Source organism: Bison bison, unplaced genomic scaffold (assembly GCF_000754665.1).
Source record: "Bison bison bison isolate TAMUID 2011002044 unplaced genomic scaffold, Bison_UMD1.0 scf7180017864089, whole genome shotgun sequence".
Classification (NCBI taxonomy): Eukaryota; Metazoa; Chordata; class Mammalia; order Artiodactyla; family Bovidae; genus Bison; species Bison bison.
In genome coordinates, this window is record NW_011494661.1 from 47,054 (window position 1) to 68,895 (window position 21,842).

Below are 21,842 nucleotides of genomic sequence, written 5' to 3' on the forward strand. Positions count from 1 at the left end.
TGAACCCTGCCTCTGGGGCTGTGGGAAGGGTCCGTGTCAGGGCCAGGCAGCCAGGGAGGGCTGGGCAACCGGGCTGACAGTGATGCCTGTGCTCAAGCCTTCAGCCAGCATCCCCGACTCCCAATTGTCTGTGGTGCCCATCACCTCACCCCTGTCCCCACCCTGACTATGATGTTCTTGAGGAGAGTTCTGTCTCTGCTCTCCTGTCTTGTTTGTGTGCCTGTCTCCACCCCAGCCAAGTCCACACTGATGCCCGCGTCAGCTGAGAAGGTGGAGATGGGGGCACACTGAGGACCCACCTGGTCGCTGCGGGGGACCCCGTAGCGCAGCTCATTGACGAAGTGCTCACAGTTCTCGCTGGTCAGCTTGTAGAGAACCTCCTGGCCCACCAGCTCCTCCGCCCGCTGGATGATTTTGCTGGGAGGCAATGGCGAGTATCTGCCATCGTGCTTGTTGTTGACGTGGTACCTGTCTCTCCCAACCACGTCACACAGCCGCTCCTTCTTCACTAAGGCCTTGTCAGTCAGTGCAGACATGAGACTGGCCGCACCAGCTCCTGGGATTTCGCCTGTGGATCCAGGAAGAGGAACACAATTGGTCCTGGGCCGGCCCCCAGCCTAGCATCCACCACACCAACAAGGGGATGAGCAGATGAGTCAGGGTCAGAGCTGTGTGGCTTTGGATAAGACCCTTGTGGTCTCTGGTCCCTGGTCTCCTTATCTGAAACAAGGAGTGAAGTACCATAATTTGTTGTGATTTGTTAACCTACAGAAGCTGGCCTTACACACCCTGTGACACCCCAGTGGCCCTCTTGATTGTGCAAATACAGGCTCTGAGCACACCCACCTCCCTGGGAGAATAGAGTGTTAATTTTTTGTGATCCCGCCAAGACTCCACTTCCCTGACACACACAAAGCTGATCACTGCAGAAAAGGTGGATGGATCTGGGGAACGGATCCCATTCCCCTTGGAGCAAAGGGACCAAAATCCCACGGCTGCTCCTAGAGGTATGACACCAGGGAGATTCAAGGGGTACACAGGCACAACCCTGGCCAATGCTGAGGGGCTGGAAGGTGCAACAGGTTTCCAGAAGTGAAACTGCCTTGAAGAAAGGGATTTGGGGTCAATACAGGGACCAGGATGGTGTGGAGCAAAAGCTGGTGCCCACACAGAGATCCCTCTTGAGGTCACCAGCTAATATCATGTAGGGAGGGTATGATGACTGAAAACTGGGCTTGCTTTTAAAGAGGTGGGCCCCAGGGAACATCACAGAGGAGACTCATGTCCTTCAGAGAGCCTCTGTGGCCCTGCCATGACTGGGAACCCTCGGTCTCTCCCAGGAGGGGAAGCATCCCATTACACGGGGCAGGACCCATCTTGCGCTGTGATGCCACGTGACAGCAACAAGCAACGGCCAGAGGGTCTGATCAGAGTGCAGGTCCTGTTCTGCTCAGCTTTCCAGAGAGGACTGAACCCCTCTGCCCAGAGAACAACTATGAGGTTTGGAAAATCAGAGGAATTCAGATTACCTCCTAGTAGGGCAGGAGGTGCTTAAAGGATTCAGTGAAATAAATTAAAAGGTGCTGTGTTTGAGCCCTGAGTCTGTGCAGAGGGTCAGCGTGGGGACTGGATCAGGGGAGCTCCAGAGGCCCATCCACCTTCAGCCCCTCAGCGGGCAGGTAGGGGCCTGGGACTGGGGAGAGGCAAGCTAGGTGCCTAAGGCACAGAATTTCAGGAGGTTCCAGCTCCAGAGGTGCAAGTTCAGAGTCAACACCCAACAGTGAGGGCTTCCTTACACTCCACACGCTGGGTGCCACCCTGGTGAGAGTGTGCACAGGCTCAGAGGCAGAAGCAATGGGTGCTGATTCTGGTTCCATCACTGCACGGTCTTGACATGTCACTTAACTTAGCTGAGCCAACACTGGGAATCCACAAAGACAAGCTAAGATGGATTCATGAACACACATCAATTTAGGAATTTAAAAGTTCCTTTTAAAAGAATTGTTTTACTTTTTAAAGTTAGTCTATTAAACAAAATACTAATTAAACAATTGGAGAAAGGGCACCTGGATGAGGCAAACACTCGATGACTGAATTTGGGGGAACCTCAGACTTCACAGCAGAGCATCAGGTTTAAAGGCAGGAAATAGAGAGTTAGCCAGGGTTTGAGTCCCACCTCCAGGACTTTCCTGCTATGTGACCTTGGACAAGTGGCTTAGTTCTCTGCACCCCATTCTCTATAGAAAAGGCCCAATAAATTCCACCTGTGCCTATAGCGGTGGACAGGGAGCTGCAAGGATTTAAGAAACTCACTCAGTAAGGTGCCTCCCCCAGTGCCTGGAACAGGGTTGGTGCCCAGCAAGTGTTGGCTCTCATTAGTACTGGGCTGTTCTCTAAGTTTCCTTCCAGCTCTGACTTCCACCATTTTCTCAGTAGTATGAGGTCAGTCCCCCTGCCTCGCCTATTTCACAAGATTCCTGTGAAGCTCCAATGAGAAGATGCAGATAGAAGCATCTTTTCCCTTTAAGGAGCATTGCTCACCCAGTGATGGGTGTCACATTGTCCACCCAGATCCCTGTCATGCCTTTCCTGTCTCCTGTCCAGCAGTTACACCCACTCAGCACAGTCAGTCAATACTGAGGCCCTACTATGTGCCAGGCCTTGTCCAAGGTGCTGTAGAGGAACAGAACTAGACACCCCACCGGCCCTCAACTAGTTTATGCTCTGGTGAAAGGACACTCACAATGAACAAACAGAAAAAAATAAGATACTTTTAGGTTTTGAAAAGGCTGTGGGGAAGATTAAGTAAAGTCACACAGGAAAGGATAACCAGGGGAAACTGCCCTCGCTCAGGCTGGGGAGGGCCACGCTCAGGAATGGCCATTTGAGTTGAGACTTGAATGATGAAGGGGAAGCAGCTGTGCTGAGAGCCAGTAAAGAGCATCACAAGCAGAAGGGAGAGCAAAAGCAAGGACCTCAGGAAGGAAGGCTGCAAGGAGGCCAGTGTGGCTGAAGTCTTGTTGGGGAGGAAGAAGAATGTTGGGGTCCCCGGTTACCCACAGCTCCCCCCGTCCCCTCTGCTCCAGCCTCAGCACAGTGGAGGCCCTGGGTGCCCTTACTTGGTGGGGCCAGGTGGACCACATATCCGTTGCCAATGTAGACAGCCCAGTGTCTGTAGAAAGGGCGGAAAATCTCAATCAGGTCTCCAGGCTGGGGTTCAGGCTGCAAAACCAAGAAGAAGGCCGTTAGAGGTGATGGAAGACCTGGGAACCAGGGCGGGGCTGAGCCTAGAGGGAGCAGCTCAGCGGCCTTCATCTCACAGCTCTCCAGGACATCCTCCGGAGCCCGCCCGGCCCACTTCACACACTTGTGTCCCAGAATTGCAGGGACTACGGGCCTGCCCATCTGTCTTTATGACTTGCAAAGTGCACACCTGAAGGGTTTCTTCATTTGCTGGGGCTTCTACCTTCTTGTTACTCTTAATATTATTGACTGAACTCGAGCTCCGAGTCAAGCACTCTGCTAAGCGTTTCACAGGTGCAGCTCAATAAGTTCACACAACCCGCCTATGAGGTGGGCACTGTTGTGATCCCTGTGTGATGAAAGAGGAAATCAAGGCTCAGAGATGGAAGGGAGATTTTGCAAAACCACCCAGCCCCTGAGTGATGTGAGCAGGACTCAGTGCTAGGCCACGTGATTCCCAGGCCATCGTCTTGACCACCACAGTGACCGTCAGGCAAGCACACGGGTTATCTGACTACTGCCCACCTGGGGGCCCTGCAGACGCTGTCAAATCTGGGGGGCACGGTATTCCACAGACACTCCCCCTACCTGACCCAGAGCCTGGCAGACAGGTGGTGTCAGCCTCTGGCAGTAATGTCCCCCTGGCTGCTCCTCCTGAGAGTGAAAGTGCGTGCATGCATGACAAGCAAAGGAAAACTCTCTGTGCACTGTGCTCACTCCTCTACTTCTGACACCGGATGTGTGTGTTTCCCACACTAAGAAATTCAATCCTTGGTGCACACTGAGTGGGTGTCCCACAGTTTAACTCAGTTCTGACACTCACAGCCCAGAGTCAGCGCAGACCCCGCAGGCTTAGTCCCAGGAGACCTCGCTTCAGATGCCAGGTGCAAGCTGAAGTTGTCACCTGCGCTCTGAACAACTGGCTGTAAATTGATCGTTCCCACAGCCCCCTCCCTTGGGTTCAGTGGTTTGCCGGAACAGCTCATAGAACTCAGGGAAACAGTTTACTTGCTAGATGACCCGTTTACTAAAAAATATGCAACTGAAGAATAGCCAGGAATGCAGAGGGCAAGCTGTAGGGGGAGGGATTCAGAGCTTCCTTGCCCCCTCTGGGGACCACTGCTCTCCAGCACCTCCACGCTCTCACCAACACCCCATGTTAGGGGTTTTGTGGAGGCTTCATTATGTAGGCTCAGTTGATGAGATCATTGCCCACTGGTGATTAATGCTACTTCCAGCTCTTTGATCACTTGGTCAGTTGAAAGGGGCTTCTTCTGAATGATGAAACGCATTCCTCTCAACCCCACCGCTCAGGAAGTTACTCGGGTTTTAGAAGCTCTGTGGCAGGAACCCAGGACCAAGACTAAATATACATTTCTCATTATATCACAGTGGGCATGTGTGGGAGTGAGGGTTTGCGTGCGTTTGCAGGGGAAGGTGGGAAGGATGCTAAAACGCTCCTCAGAGCCCCGCCCTGTGATGAGGGCAGTGGCCCAGAGCCTGAGAACAGTCAGGAGATCTTCAAGATCACTGTCATTCAATGTACTGAGGTCCCAATACCAGACACTGTGCTAAGAGCTGCAGGTAGGGGCACTCGATCTGGACTTCCCTCGTCTAAACCAACCATAAATCTCTTTGGGACACCTGGAGACAGAGCTCCTCAGAGGTTGTTCCAGCCCTCTGTCCTTCCCCCCTCACCCCTTGCTCTGGGGGGCTGTCCACATCCCACCTCCAAATTCTGGGGTCAGGAAGATCCCCTGGAGAAGGGAACGGCAGCCCACTCAAGTATTCTTGCCTGAGATTTCCATGGACTGAGGAGCCTGGTGGGCTACAGTCCATGGTGTCACAAAAAGCCAGACACAACTGAGCGACTAACATTTTCACTTAATATGCTGTCAAGCAATAAGCAGCCAGTAGATACGCAGACCCAAGGAGCTCACTGTATCCCAAGCAAATCACAATGAAAGAAGACCTATGCAGAGAAACATGTTTACTATACACACACACACACACACACACAGAGCAACAAAAATATCTACGAAGAAACTCAGACTCTGTAACACTGAATACTGATGCTAAGTGAAAAAAGCCGTACCAAAAATCCACATACAGTAAAAATTTACATACTGTGTGATTCCACTTATATGTCATTCCATAATAGCCATCACTATGGGACAGGAAAGTAATCCATGATTGCCAGGGCTACAAGGGGTGGACAAGAAAGGGGTATGAGGGAATTTTGGAGCAATGAAAGTTTCTGTACTATTCTGTATTTGATCATGGTGAATGGTTACTCAATTGTATGTGTTTATCAAAACCCATTGAACTGAACACCAAAGGGAGTAAATTCGACCTTAATTTTTTAATTAATAAAATTTTTTAACTTTGAAAAATGGATATCTACAATTTGAAAGCAAAAAGGCTGTGATTTTTTTAATAATCATATTGCCTTTCTCTTATAAAAGGCAAAAGGCACATATTTCCAAATACTCACTAACTTCAAACATGCCACCACTCAAAGAAACTTCTTTTTAAAAATGATCTAAAAGGTGATGGATTCACCCACGGGACCCTGTGCACCAGTGAGAAGCAAGGATTCGATGTTCACTTGACGACACGGACAATCTTAGCTACAGTGCTGAGTGGAAAAATGAAGACTGAGCTCTGCAAAATACCACTTATATAAATTAAAGACAATCACACACAAACCAATAATACATGTCTTATCAGAACCATACCCAAAAAATTATTTTTAAAAAGCAACAACAAAAGAATCTCAAAAACACACACATCATTTTAAAAATTAAAGAGCACATATTAAACATATTAGGATGCTAGCTAACCATTCGGAAGATGGAGAGAAAAATTATGATACAATGGAACTTAAAAGTCAACAGAAGACAAGGGGTCTTGCAAGGACCAGTGAGGACAGGTTGCCATGATCACAAGACATGAATAATTCACACTCTTTCACTAAACTCTAACTGGAGAAACAACTGCTTAATGATACACACAGCCAACTGTGCTGAATCAAAATTTAAAACTCAAGAAATCGTGTTATATATTTGAAATATGAGAACTACAGTCCTTGGGCCCGTTGTGTGCCTCTGCTTATTTTCGTCTGCTGGCAAAGAATAATGTTTACATTTTTTAATGGTTGGGGGAAAAGTCAAAAGAAGAATATATTGTGACACAAGAAATTATATGAAATTCAAACTCCAGCGTCTATAAAGTTTTATTGGCACACAGCCATCCCCATCATTTACGTTGTGGCCAATGCTGTTTTCTCTCTATGGCAACAGAGACCAGACATAATAAAATGTTCCCTCTCTGGTCCTTAAGTTTGGATCAAAAGTGATCCATCCCTCACTTGGCTTGATCCCCAGCTCTAAAATCTAGTGGTATGCTATGCCAGGCGGTTCTTCCCCCAGGAACAGGTGAGCCAGCAGGAAGCCAGCAGTTCTCCCGAGTGCAGTAACCCGGGCTCTCCCACACGACACAAGCAATGACAATGGCAAAGCTGAGACTCTGTGCCCACGGGATTTCAGAACAAAAAGTCTTTATCCTCTCCACAAAAGCACAGCTTATAATGAGCTGTGTAACAGCCATTTTCCTTAGCAAGCAAATGGGGAACAATGTCTGGCCTCTGCAATTCATATTGGAAAAACAACCTAGATGACCATTAACAAGGACCAGCGAAATAAATTATCTTGTATGTGTATGTATTTATAGCCAATAGAGAGAACAGGTTGGTTTTACATGAGCAGACATAGAAGCAATCGAAAAGATAAGTTGGAAAACATTATCCCATTTTTGTTTAAAAAACATCATTGTGACATATGATATTGCTTTTATGTGAAATCTAAAACTAGGCTACAAATAAACTTATCTACAAAACAGAAATAGAGTTACAGATGTAGGAAATAAACTTATGGCTCTGGGGGGAGGGGAGTATGGAGAGAGAAACTGGAAGATTTCGACTGACACATACACAGCACTGTATATAAAATAGATAACTAATAAGAACCTACTGTATAGCACAGGGAATTCTACTCAGTACTCTGTAATGGCTTATATGGGAAAAGAATCTAAAAGAGTGGGTATATGTATACGTATAACACATTCACTTTGCTGTATACCTGAACTAACAAAACACTGTGAGTCAACTATACACCTATAAAAATTATTTTTTTTAAAAAATTGTACACTTATAAGCAAAACATATTATACACTATGTATGAGCTACAGAAAATACATCAAACTGTTATATACTATATACAGGGGGGATTGGGATTCAGAGACTTTTACATTTTATATTATTTTATTATTTTTAATCAATGTGAATTACTTTTATGATAAAAAAATTTTTAATAATTTTAGATGGGAAAAAATCCTTCATACTGATGACCTTGCAGTTTTTTAATTGGAAAAGGTGAATATTCTCTGTCACCAAAACCTCTTAAAACCATCTTGCATTTGAAGCCTGTAAATATTCCCATGTTAATAATGCTTAAAAATCATTAACATTTGAATGTATCAATAACACTTAAAACCACAAAATAAAACCTAAAATAATACGGTAGATGTATCTCAGATCTTAGAATAGAGAAAGACATTCTAAAGATAAAGTCCGAAGAAAAAGGCATAAAGTAAAACATTGAAAGTTTTTATAGGTTTCCGTGGTGGCTCAGTGGTGAAGAATCCACCTACCAATGCAAGAGACACAAGTTTGATCCCTGATCCAGGAAGATCCCACATGCCTTGGAACAATTAAACCTGTGTGCCAACACTATTGAGCCTGTACTCTAGAGCCCAGGCACCACAACTACTGAAGCCCACGCACCCTAGGGCCCAGGCTCGGCAACAAGAGAAGCCTCTGCAACTAGAGCAGACCTCGCTCATCGCATCTAGAGGAAAACCCTCGCAGCAATGAAAACCCAGCACAGTCGAAAATAAATAAATAAATAATAAATATTTGGGGGAAAAGTTTTTATGATTGAAAAAAATGTTAAAGTTCTTATTTAAACTTTCTATCATTGCCTATTATGTTCACACTCCCTCTTAAGAGAAAATGACCACCCACAATCCCGACGGCCCCGGCAGCCATATTTTATACCACGTGACCACTGCAGACCAGCCTCCACCAGCTGGACTAGAAAAAGGCACGGATCCCAAGCAGGTCAGTGCCCTGTGATCCTCCATGGTCCTCTCTCTCTCACTCTCAAAAATTTGAATCAAGTAATTTTAAAAACTAGCTTTTGACACAAGAGCCAAAATTGAAAAATCATGACATGGAGCAGACAAGAGAGACCCCAGTGAAGCACAGGCCAAACCAAGGGTTGGAGTTCTCACACCCACTCTGACCAAGCAGAAGACCCCTGTGGACAGTGGGAGAGAAAGAAGCAGGCGCATCAAGAACAGCTAGCCGGGTCACGCCATGCGTGGAGCACTGAAAGTAACAGTGAAGTCGTGCCCGACTCTTTGCAACCCCATGGACAGTAGCCTGCACCAGGCTCCTCCGTCCATGGGATTTTCAAGGCAAGAGTACTGGAGTGGGTTGCCATTTCCTTCTCCAGGGAATCTTCCCAACCCAGGGATCAAACCCAGGTCTCTCACATTGTAGACAGACGCTTTACTGTCGGAGCCACCAGGGAAGTAGAGATGCACAAATTTCAGCTGTGGAGGGCCTGGAATCACTGTGATCCTGAACTGCCTCCCAGCCCCTGGGAGGCCCAGCTTTATTATAGCTCCTGTACTTAGGTTTTCCCCTTACCCCTCTCCATGTGTCTTTAGAATAAAGCTTCTTTACTTGAGCTAGCTTAAGTGGGCTGCTTGTAATCAAAACAGCCAGACCAGAAAATTCTGTGCATTAAAAAAACCACAGACAAACTACCAGTGACTAACTGGAAGAAAATGACAGCCTTAATATATAAAGAATTTTCATGAATCAAGAAAAAATTTAAACACTGAAACAAAAAAAAATGGAGACAGGGTATAATAAATAATTTTTAAAAGAGAAATATATATTACCACTAACACAAGAAAACTTATTCTATCTCAACAGTAATCAAATAAAAGTAAATTAAAAATGATTCAGGGGTAATACTAAATATAAGAAAAGATCCAGGTAAACAGGTACCCTCAGTCACTGTTGATAGGAGTATAAATCAGTACAACTTTTCTGAAGGTCAATTTGGCAATTTATATCACTAACCTTAAAAATGGGCTTCCAGGCAGCGCTAGTGGTAAAGAACCTGCTTGCCAGTGCTGGAGACGTAAGAGACATGGGTTGGATCCCTAGGTCTGGAAGATCCCCTGGAGGAGGGCATGGCAACTCACTCCAGTACTTTGGCCCAGAGAATCCCTTGGACAGAGGAGTCTGGCAGCCTACGGTCCATAGGGTTGCAAAGAGTCGGACACAACTGAAGCAACTTAGTATGCATGCTTGCACACAACCTCAAATATATTCATATTCTCTGACTCACATCTTTATAGACCAACTCTTAATAATAATCTGAAATGCCTACAAAAGATGTCACAAACTCACATCTAATGATAAAACGTTAGAAACCTAAATATTCTACATAAAGATACTAGCTAAATTCTGCCATATTTATATAGTATACTGTACAGTTATGTTTTAAAAGAATACTTAAGGACAAGAAATATCCATAATATAATGGTTAATAAAAAAGCTTTACAATCAAGGATAACTTAATTTTTTAAGTTTAAAAAAAAAACCTTTATGGAGAAGGAAATGGCAACCCACTCCAGTATTCTTGCCTAGAGAATCCTGTGGACAGAGGAGCCTGGTGGGCTGCTGTCCATAGTGTCGCATAGAATCGGACACAACGGAAGCGACTTAGCATGCATGCCTTGGAGAAGGTAATAGCAACCCATTCCGGTATTCTTGCCTGGAGAATCCCAGGGACAGAGGAGCCTGGTGGGCTGCCGTCTCTGGGGTCGCACAGAGTCAGACACGACTGAAGCAGCTTAGCTGTGGTAACAGCAGTGCCACAAAGTGAAAATATAGGTCACTAACTACAAACCACCAAACGGTTCCATTTCCACTTAAACCAAGGTCGTACACTTTATGTCTGAACTTTTTTATTTTTTGTCTTCATTCATATCTTGGTAGTTTTCCCTGCTTTCCAATAAAGTTTTTCTATGAGGGCAAAAAAAAAAAAAAACCTTTATACAAAATGGTATTTTTTAAACTTTGTTTCAAAAGGAAAACCAACACATTAAAAAAAAAATTGTGGAAATACACCAAAATGTAAACAGTGTTTATTACTAGGTGGTGGAATTTGGGATATTAATTTCCTTTTTAATTCTTTTCTAGTTTTCCAAAAGTGTAAATACATATATATTTGCTTTAGAATCAGAAAACAATGTAAGATTTGATAAACATCAGTGTGCTCAATCTGGGGTAATCCCTACAATTACTATTATGTAACAAAATAAATACACAAAAGACTAGAAAGATATATACCAACATCCTAACAGATTCCCTCCAGGTGCTCGAGCTAAGGGTGGTTGTTGTGATTATTTTGTTTCCTTCTATTTTTCTGCATTTTCCAGCTTTTCTGCAATGAGCATTTTTAAGTTTATAGCATACTTTCCAACTTTATAATTTCTCCACTTTATTATGAAGATTTTTCAAGTGCTCAAAATTGAAAGCAGTTTTTAGTGAACATATACCCACCACCTAGATTCTACCACTGTGTTACTGTATGTACTTTATCACAAATATGTCCACCTGTTCATTCCCACTGCATATATCTTTACACTCCTCTTACGTCTGTGAAAGGCAGACATAAAGCACTGGGGCGTCCAGGACAATGGCAACAGTGCCAGCAGCAGTAAAACAAGCATGTGACGTGCTCTCACGCTGACGGGCTCCAGAACTCACTGGGTTCCTGACTCCAAGCCTCCAGCCTTTATCCCGAGCTGTGGTCTCAGACCCGAGCCTTGCCCAAATTACAGGAGAGGAGGCTGCCAGCATGCGTGCAGAATCACCCTGCCCTTAACAAACACCCTCTCCCACCTCAGGGAAGTGATGTAACTGGTCAATGATACCCTTTGAGAATTCTTTCCCCTTGGGGATGCTCACCTCTGCCTGGGAGGGTCAAAGGACTCATTCATTTGCTCATTCACTTAACACAGGCTCAAAGAGCCGGGTACCTGGACTATGCCCATGAACAAAGCCAAGATAGCCATCTTCACAGAGCTCTTGTTCAGTATCAGAGAGAGAGAGAAATTCTTCAAATGCATTTAAAGCCTCAGTGTGGGTGCGCTTAGTTGCTCAGTTGTGTGCGACCCTTTGTGACCCTGTAGACTGTAGCCCGCCAGCCTCCTCTGTCCGTGGGATTCTCCAGGCAAGAATACTGGAGTGGGTGGCTATTCCCTTCTCCAAGGGATCTTCCTGATCCAGGGATCAAACTCGGATCTCCTGCATTGCAGGAGGATTCTTTATCGTTTGAACCACCAAGGAAGCCCCAGTAAATGATGATATCTAATAGAAGAGATATCAAATAAAAACAAAAAGAAAGAAAGAAAAGGTAAGACAGGATTAAGTGGTCTGGATTGCAATGTGGTGGGCGGGGGTGGGGGGGGAGGACGCAGGCTGCAACAGTCTAAGGGTGTCAGGGAAGGCAGAGAGTGGGCCCCGCAGATGCCAGGAACATCCAGGCCAAGGGGACAGCCTGAGCAAAGGCCCCAGGTAGGCGTGTGTTTGAGGAACTTCCGGGAGGCCAGAGTGGCTGGAGTGCAGCGGGAAGGAGGAGAGGGTAGGATGGAAGATGGAGAGAGAAGCTGATGCCTCAGCCAAGATGGGGACAGCAGGGCATGAGAAATAATGGATTCTAGACTTCTTTGAAGGTAGACTCAACAGGATTTGCAGTTGCGATGAGGGAGGGTTTGAAGGAAAGAGGAGTGAAACGTTACTTCAAGGTTTCCAGGAGGCTGAATGGGCAGGCTGCTGGCGGGGAGGGTACCCTGGGGTGAAATGTCCACCTGGAGCCGGGCAGCTGCATGTGTGAGTCTGGAGGTCAAAGGAGCGGTCTGGGGTGAAGGTCACTGCCGATCTTTAGAACAGCTCCTATTGGGAGTTGGAGGCAAAAACCTGGCTGAAATGGGTATAAGAGAGACCAGAAGGAGAGGACATCCTCCTGGGAAAGACAGCACCTGAGATTTTTGTTGAAGTCTTGAAAAATGAGGGGGAGCATGTATTTAAACCCAAATCCTGCACTTTTTTTTTTTTTTTGGCACACCATGTGGCAAATGGGATTTCCTGACCAGGGATCAAACCTGTGCCCTCTGCTGTGGAAGTGCTGAGTCTTAACCACTGGACTGCCAGAGAAGTCCCCCAAATCCTTCACTCTTAACCCTCAGACTCTGCTGCAATCAGAGGAGGCAGAAAAGCAGATAGATGGAAAGCAGACAGAAGGAGACAGGTGAACAGGGGTGGGGGCAGACAGGAGCAAAAGCACAGCGGTGTGGGCATCTCAGGGCAACCTTAGGGTTGGGTCAGAAGCAGGATGGACCCCAGGCCTGGCGTTTTTTTTTTTTAAGTCCTCCAGGTGATTCTACTGTGCAGCCCAGAGGGAGAACCACAGGAGAGGGTGTCCGTAGGGCAGAGAAGGCTAGACAGAGAGGGGCAGTCGTACCTCATTTTGCAGTTGGGGAAACTGAGACTAAGGTCACTTACCCAGGGTCAGCCCTTAAGTAGCCAATCAGGAACCTGAACCGCCACCTCGTCCCCACCACAAGGAGGAGGGACACCGCCCAGCCCTCTAACAGAATTCGTCATCTGCCCCTGCATGATAACCCACATTCACTCCTGAAACTCAGAGCCAGTGTGAGACCCTCAGGTGCGGGCACTGCACAGGACCAGAGGGGAAAGGAAAGGCACTTCCAGAAGAATTCTCAACCCAAGGGTTGAAACAAAGCAAAAGGAATATTTTTCTTTCATTCAAGACCACTATATGCCTTCCAGTCCACCCACACTCAGCCCCATTTAGCCCCCTTGTCAGAAGTTTGCAGTCTGTTTTTTTTTAATTAATTTATTTTTTATTGAAGGATAATTGCTCTACAGAATTTTGCTCTTTTCTGTCAAACCTCAACATGAATCAGCCGTAGGTATACATATATCCCCTCCCTTTCGAACCTCCCTCCCGTCTCCCTCCCCGTCCCACCCCTCAAGGTTGACACAGAGCCCCTGTTTGAGTTTCCTGAGCCACACAGCAAATTCCTGTTGGCTATCTATTTTACATATGGTAGTGTAAGTTTCCATGTTACTCTTTTCATACATCTCACCCTCTCCTCCCCTCTCCCCATGTCCATAAGTCTATTCTCTATGTCTGTTTCTTCATTGTCGCCCTGTAAATAAATTCTTCAGTACCACTTTTCTAGATTCCATATATATGTGTTAGAATACAGTATTTATCTTTCTCTTTCTGACTTACTTCACTCTATATAATAGGTTCTAAGTTCATCCACCTCACCAGAACTGACTCAAATGTGTTCTATGGCTGAGTAATATTCCATTGTGTATATGTACCACAATTTCTTTATCCATTCATCTGTCGATGGACATCTAGGTTGCTCCCATGTTCTAGCTATTGTAAATAGTGCTGCAATGAACAATGGGATACATGTGTCTCTTTCAATTTTGGTTTCTTCAGGGTATATGCCTAGGAGTGGGATTGCTGGGTCATATGGTGGTTTTATTCCTAGTTTTTTAAGGAATCTCCATACCATCTTCCATAGTGGCTGTATCAATTTACACTCCCACCAACAGTGCATGAGCGTTCCCTTCTCTCCACATCCTCTCCAGCATTTATTGTTTGTAGACTTTTTGGTGAGGGCCATTCTGACCAGTGTGAGGTGATATCTAATTGTAGTTTTGATTTGCATTTCTCTAATAATGAGTGATGTTGAGCATTTTTCATGTGTTTTTCATGTGTTAGCCATCTGTATGTCTTCTTTGGAGAAATGTCTGTTTAAATCTTTTTCCCACTTTTTGATTGGGTTGTTTGTTTTTCTGGTATTGAGTTGTATGAGCTGTTTGTATAATTTGGAAGTTAATCCTTTGTCAGTTGTTTCATTTGCTATTATTTTCTCCCATTCTGAGGGTTGTCTTTTCACCTTGCTTATAGTTTCCTTTGCTATGCAAAAGCTTTTAAGTTTAATTAGGTCCCACCTGTTTACTTTTGTTTTTATTTTCATTACTCTAGGAGGTGGGTCATAGAGGATCTTGCTTTGATTTATGTCATCGAGTGTTCTGCCTATGTTTTCCTCCAAGAGTTTACATATGGTAGTGTAAGTTTCCATGTTACTCTTTTCATACATCTCACCCTCTCCTCCCCTCTCCCCATGTCCATAAGTCTATTCTCTATGTCTGTTTCTTCATTGTCGCCCTGTAAATAAATTGTGTATATGTACCACAATTTCTTTATCCATTCATCTGTTTATAGTTTCTGATCTTACATTTAGGTCTTTAATCCATTTTGAGTTTATCTTTGTGTATGGTGTTAGGAAGTGTTCTAATTTCATTCTTTTACATGTAGCTGTCCAATCTTCCCAGCACCATTTATTGAAGAGGCTGTCAATGTTGGGTTTTTTTTAATGAAATATTTCAGGAGTACAAAAAAATACAGAAAGTAGGCTAGTGAGCATGACTTCTGTGTTTAAATCAGGATGCATTTGGTTTTTAGAAACTGCATACTGATTACAGCCTTGGGGCTCTGAAGCCATACAGCCAGGGTTCAAGTTCCAGTTGTACTTCTTATTAGCTGAGTAGCCTTGGGCACCGTTACCTAACTGCCAGCCTCAGTTCCCTCAGCTCTAAGAGAAGGGTAATTAGGGCACATGATTCAGGAGACTGTCCTGAGGATCACATGAGTTAGTATCTGTAAAGCAAACACTACCTGGTACACAGGCATGTGCTCAGTCGCTGCAGTAGAGTCTGACTCTTTGCGACCCCATGGACTGTACCCCACCAGGCTCCTCTGTCCATGGGATTCTCCAGGCAAGAATACTGGAGTTGGAATTGAAAGAGACACGTGTACCCCAATGTTCATCACAGCACTGTTTACAATAGCTAGGACATGGAAGCAACCTAGATGTCCATCAGCAGATGAATGGATAAGAAAGCTGTGGCACATATACACAATGGAGTATTACTCAGCTAATAAAAAGAATGCATTTGAGTCAGTTCTAATGAGGTGGATGAAACTGAAGCCTATTATACAGAGTGAAGTAAGTCAGAAAGAAAAACAGCAATACGGTATATTAACGCATATATATGAAATTTAGAAAGATGGTAACAACGATCCTATATGCAAGACAGCAAAAGAGACACAGATATAAAGGACAAACTTTTCAACTCTGTGGGAGAAGGCGAGGGTGGGATGATTTGAGAGAATAGCATTGAAACATGTATATTAGCATATGTGAAATAGATGACCAGTCCAAGTTTGATGCATGAAACAGGGCACTCAAAACCAGTACACTGGGACAACCCTGAGGGATGGGATGGGGAAGGAGGTGGGGGGGGGGGTTCCAGATGTACACCCATGACTGATTCATGTCAATGTATGGCAAAAAACACCACAATATTGTAAAGGAGCTAGCCTCCAATTAAAATTAAAAAATTAATTAAAAAAAAAAATACTGGAGTGGGTTGCAATGCCCTCCTCCAGGGGACCTCCTGACTCGGGGATAGAACATGTGTCTCCTACATTGGCAGGTGGGTTCTATACCACTAGCGCCACCTGGGAAGCCCTGGGAAATAGGTAGTGTTCTGTAAATGGCAGTTTTTGCTGCCACTGTTCTTGGGGGTGTTTTTATTATTCTTGATTTGGAAGGTTCATAGACAGCTCCAGGACCAACTGGAGACATTCTGGAGGCTGTGAAACCCAGCCAGAGAGCAAGTTCTCTTTGTTCCCAAATCACATGCTGTGGTGAGTGTGGAAATCCCTCATCTCACCCACTCCATTTCTGATACTCTGGGGAAACCCTCGAGAGGCACATAATTTAAAACAAAAGTAAAATCCTGAAGTCTGGAGAGGGTGCTGAGAACGGATTTTGCTGGCAGAGAGTTGGGAGTTTTAATGCAAAGACTTTAGGAAGAAAAGAAACCCCGGAGGAGCCCACCCTCAACACTGTCTGTCTGAGACTGCATTTTCAGAAGCAGAACCCAGTCCACCTGAGACTGAGGCCCCTTTGCTCTACTGCGGTGTGACCTTCAGGAATCACTTAACCTCTCTGAGCTTCTACAGCAGATTTTGTGTCAGGAATAATGAGATAATGGGGGTGAGAACTCTAAAAACCACTTAATACCTGTTAGAGAGTCCCAAACTCATGCCCCAGGCTGGGTGGGTGCAAGGAACTGGGTGAAGGGGGAGGCCAGACTCCCCAGCTTCAGGCCCAGCAAGAAGATAGAGGAGGGGCTGGGTTGACTCATAACCTGTTCCCTCCCAGCCTCTGGGAGAGGGACAGTGGCAGCTTCAATCAGGCACCAGTCCAGCCCCAGCAGCCCAAAGGTCATGGGTATTCTGAAAAGGAGGCAAAACTCATTTGCCTTCCCAGGCTCTTGAGCCCCACAAGCCCCAGACCTGTTCCACATGTTGAACCTCAGCCCACGGGAAACGACTTCCCCTGAACTCATCTGGGAACCACCACGGCTGCCACCAGGCACCCCTCAGGGTTTTCACAAGTTACTTGGAATCCTTACAGCAGCCCCATTTTAACCACCAGAAAACAGCTCAGAGATAGAAAGTAACTTGCCCAAGAGAACTCCTGAGAAGTGGTGCCAGGGGGCTTCACTGCTGGCTCGATGGTAAAGAATCCACCTGCCAATGCAGGAGTCACGGGTTCAATCCCTGATCCGGAAAGATCCTACATGCCATAGAGCAACTAAGCCCATGCCCCACAGCTACGGAGCCTGTGCTCTAGAGCCCGGGGGGCCTCAACTACTGAAGCCCACCTGCCCTAGAGTCTGTATTCCGCAACAAGAGAAGCCGCAGCAACAAGGAGCCCACAAACTACAACTGGAGACCAGGCCCCACTCGCCACAACTAGAGAAAAGCCCACGCGGCAACGAAGACCCAGCACAGCCAAAAATAAATTCATTAACTAAATTATTTTTAAAAAGAAGTGATGCCAGGATTACACTACAGGTCTTCCTGAACCCAAAGGCCAAGTTCTTTTCGCTGCACCCAGTAATTCACATGAAGCTTCTGACATCTGCTCACCACCCCCACAGTGAGTTTCGCCCACTGCTTCACTGTGTTCTAGGCCTACAAGGCCCTTGACTGTTTGCTAGCAAATTCCTATTCATCCCTCATGTCTCTGCCTCCTCAGCGCCTCCCCCTGACTTCCCTGCAGAGAGTGTTTATCAGCCACAGCCCGGTTTGTCTATAATGATGACTATAATTGTCTGGCTGAGCCCCGGGGAAAGGAGAAATCAGTTTCCCTGCCCAGCCCACCAGCTGCACTGGGCAGCCAGCCAGGCACATACAACGTTCTCAGCAGAAGTTTGTGGGCTAGAGGAACACTCTGCTTCCTGCTCAAGCCCCTCCACAGTGCAGATGAACCCCTGCCCTGCCTGAAGCATCTGCTTCTCCCTCCTCCCCTTTGCACCTTAACTAGCTCCACAGAGATCTGTTAGGATGTCAGGCAAACCTCGAGGGTGGTGAAGAGGTCCATAAGAGAGTCTCAAGTCAGAGCCCAGAGCAAGCCCATCAATTTCTGCATATCTGCAGGCAGGAATAGAGATGCAGATGTGGAAAACAGACTTGTGGGCACAGGAGGGGCAGGAGAGGGTGGGACGAATTGAGAGAGTAGCACTGACATGCATATACTGCCATGTGTAAAATAGAAAGCTAGCGGGAAGCAGTTTGTAGCGCGTGAAACTCAGCTCAGGGCTCTGTGATGACCTAGAAGGTGGGATGGGAGTAGGGGTGGGAGAGAGGTTCCAGAGGGAGGGGATGTGTGTATACTTAAAGCTGATTCATGTTGTTGTACAGCAGAAACCAACACAACACTGTAAAGCAATTATCCTCCAGCTTGAAATAAATTTTTTTTAAATTTCTGCATGTCTGGAGCCTCAGATGCCCTCTGGATCTTCACTTACCCAGCAGCAGCTGCTCAACAAGCCACGGGTTTAAGGACAAGGTGCATGGAGAAGGGAAGGCAAAGCTCTTGGACCACGCCTCCTAAGCAAATGTATTAATAGAACACAGTGGCACTGACCTGGAGGCCTCAGGACTGGACTGAAGGGCTTGGAGAAACGTGGGCCATATGGTAGACATGCAGCCTCTCCAACCCAGGGAGATCCAGGGATCTTCTATTGGAATAACTAACAATTGTCAAATCCTAAGAGCCAGGCTTCCCAGGTGGCTCAGTGGCAAAGAATCTGCCTGCCATACAGGAGATGTGGGTTTGATCCCTGGGTTGGGAAGATCCCCTGGAGAAGAGAATAGCAACCCACTCCAGTATTCTTGCCTGGGAAATCCCATGGACAGAGGAGCCTGGCAGTCTATAATCCATGGAGTTGCAAAGAGTCGGACACGACAAAGCACACACACACACACATACACACACACACACATACACACACACACACACACAAGAGCCAGGCAGTGGCACACATAGAGTAGGAAAGTGCACCCATCCTCTGGGTGCAGACAAATAGGTGAGAGTTGTCCATAGAGAATTTTAAAACAACAAGACATACCAAGAATCAGTCTGCTGTTTATTATCGCCATATGGCGACACTTTTAAACAGTATCAGTGATAATGGTCTAAGTTCTAATTCATCCAATTCCTGCGGAGGAGCCTGGTAGGTTTCAGTCCATGGGGTCGCTAAGAGTCGGACACAACTGAGTGACTTCATTTTCACTTTTCACTTTCCTGCATTGGAGAAGGTAATGGCAAACTCACTCCAGTGTTCTTGCCTGGAGAATCCCAAGGACGGCAGAGCCTGGTGGGCTGCTGTCTATGGGGTCACACAGAGTTGGACACGACTGAAGCAACTAAGCAGCAGCAGCAGCATGCGAGCTTTAAGTAAGCACACATTCCTATTCTTTGAAAAGTTTAGTTTTCTACGTGGAAGTCTAATCAGAGAACACCTAGCTATACAGTGAACCTCCAACACACACAGACTCAGCTCCATGTGTCTGCTCCTACAGTAAGTTCTGAATGGCTCAGAATGGTTCAAGTTCGCTTTCAGGACAGTTTGGGCTTCCAATCCCTCCCTACATTTTCCTGTGTTTAAACAGAAGACAAGCATCTGCGCTCCCAGCACCAGAAGAAAAGAGACTAAAAGAGAAGTATCTGAAAGTCTAAATCAATTTCTCTGGGAACTAAACTCTCATTCTAAAGCAATGGATTAAATAAGTGTCAAAGTTCACCATCATTCAGCCATTCTCTCTGATTTTTGCCAAAGAAGAAAATCTTGGGATAATTTTACCAAATAAAATAAAAACTTATGATGGGTTTTCTGGTGAAGATGTTTTAGTCAAAATGTTTTAAATGTGGATATATTTAAAAGCCACTAGAATGGATAAACAATGAAGTCCTACTGTATAGCACAGGGAACTATGGTTAATATCCTGTGATAAGTTATAATGGAAAAGAACATTAAAAAGAATATATGTGAGTGTATATATATATATATATATATAACTGAATCACTGTGTTGTACAGCAGAAATGAACACATTATAAATCAACTATACCCCAATAAAATAAATTTTAAAAATAAAAATAAAAAATCAGAAATTCCCTAGTAGTCCAGTGCTTAGGACTCTCTGATCTTATCTCACTGCCTAGAGCCTGAGTTGTACCCCTGGTCAGGGAACTAAATCCCACAAGCTGAACGGCACAGACAAAAAACAAAACAAACAAAAAACCTAGAGATCAACAAACATAAATAAAATTTAAAATAAAAGCCACTAGAATTAATTTTTTAAGACATAGGCAGCATTGCAGTTTCTGGAATTTATTACAAAATGGGATTTTTATGAATCTCTGACAAACCGATTCTAATGTTTAAGGCTATTCCTATTTGTATATCTGTTGTTTCATATGAGAGAAACTTTTGAAATTAATAAAAAGTGTTCTTCGATCAACTGTGAGCCAAGATAGATTGACAAGTCTGCCTCTACTGAGAGTTGCATATGCAAAGAAGATCAGTTTTGTCAAAGTCAAGGACAACTTTTCAGAAAAAGTTCCAAAACAGAAACTATAATGTTGTCATTATTCATGACTATAACCAACCTAACTATAAGAACAAGTTTTCTTCTAAATTACATTAATGCAACTAAAAACTATTAACCCATTACTTCTATTTTTCTCTATAACATCTACCCTACTTTTCAATTTTTATTTTTTCACTGGCATGATTTCAAATGCAAAGCTCTTTGAAGCAACTTTACTGTGTTTCTTTTCCAGCCATTACTAATATTTATTTCATGATTATTACTGAAAATAATGTTGTTAGATAAGGAAGAGGGATGTTTTTAAATGACCACTCCCGGCATCAAATATGCCAGGTACACCCTAATATCATGGGCTGCCTTAAGCTCTTTACACGGATTAAACCATAATCATAATCAGAACAACGAATTACAGGTGAGCACTTAATATGTGTGCAAAGCACTGTTGTGAGCACTTCAGAAGTATTAAGTCACATAATCGTCACTCTGGGATTGGAAATGTGATCAAAGTGCCACAGCTAGGGAACAGGATGGTGAACATGACCCTAGGGGTGTCTTCCTCAAAAGCCGGGCTCAGAACCTCTCTGCAGTGGGTCCTGATAGGTTGAAAGGAAGCATGTACTAAGCCCCTTTATGATTTCTGAACCACATCACAGATTAGAAATAGGGAGAGTGAAAGTTGGGAAACTCCCGGCAGGGCGCCATGAAGTGTCTCAGCTGAGGCCAGGAAAACGCCCCTGTGGTCAAACCCAGGCGGTGGGGGCGGGGTGGGCTGCAGCAGGTGCAGCCCAGACATCGTGCTCCAGGAGCCCTTCCAGGTGCTCTGGTCTGACTCAGGAAGGCAGACAGGACCTTGGCGGAGCAAGTCTCTCCTTGGTGCCTCCCAGCTCCGCTTGGCCCTGCCTTCCCCAGCTCCTGTTTCAGGCAAACAGGACCTGCCTACACAAGTACTCACTAAGACAACTCTAACCACTGACCGTCTCACGCCTGATGCCCACCCCACCGGCCAATGGAGGTGTGGCCCGCACATCCTCAAGGGCCCGTTCTCTGATGACTCAGACCGACCCAAACACGGCCCCCACCGCCAGCCCAGGCACGCCTGCCTTACTTACAAAGGGTGCGCGCATCTTCTTGGGTGATGGCGGCCCTCGATTTCAGGCTGGAGTTGACTTTATCAGCTGTGTAAATGCCTGAAGCAGGAAGGAGCGGGGAGTCACCGTCAGTAACAAGAAACCGCGTCCCCAAGACCCCAGGGGCCAGTGGCTTCTGGCGGAGGAGACCGTGCCCAGTTGATCTCCAAATTCTCCGGCCACGACCGGCTCACTCCATTCTAGTTCCTTGCCGGTCCCCTCCCAGCCCCTGCACCTGGCCATGA

The 21,842-nt window shown here is 45.6% G+C and overlaps 1 protein-coding gene across 2 annotated transcripts in view; it reads right to left on the bottom strand.

Moving 5' to 3' along the window:
• The window catches only part of LOC104987173 (HRAS-like suppressor 3), a 32,132-nt gene that overhangs the window by 9,732 nt on the left and 558 nt on the right, over window positions 1-21,842 (bottom strand). For both annotated transcript variants that reach the window (XM_010837964.1, XM_010837962.1), the window contains exons 2-4: window positions 21,580-21,657; window positions 3,120-3,222; window positions 300-568 (exon numbers count right to left, since the gene is read on the bottom strand). In XM_010837964.1, the coding sequence (XP_010836266.1) occupies window positions 300-568; window positions 3,120-3,222; window positions 21,580-21,594 (387 nt within the window). In that variant the 5' untranslated portion in view covers window positions 21,595-21,657. The remainder of the gene's footprint in view (window positions 1-299; window positions 569-3,119; window positions 3,223-21,579; window positions 21,658-21,842) is intronic.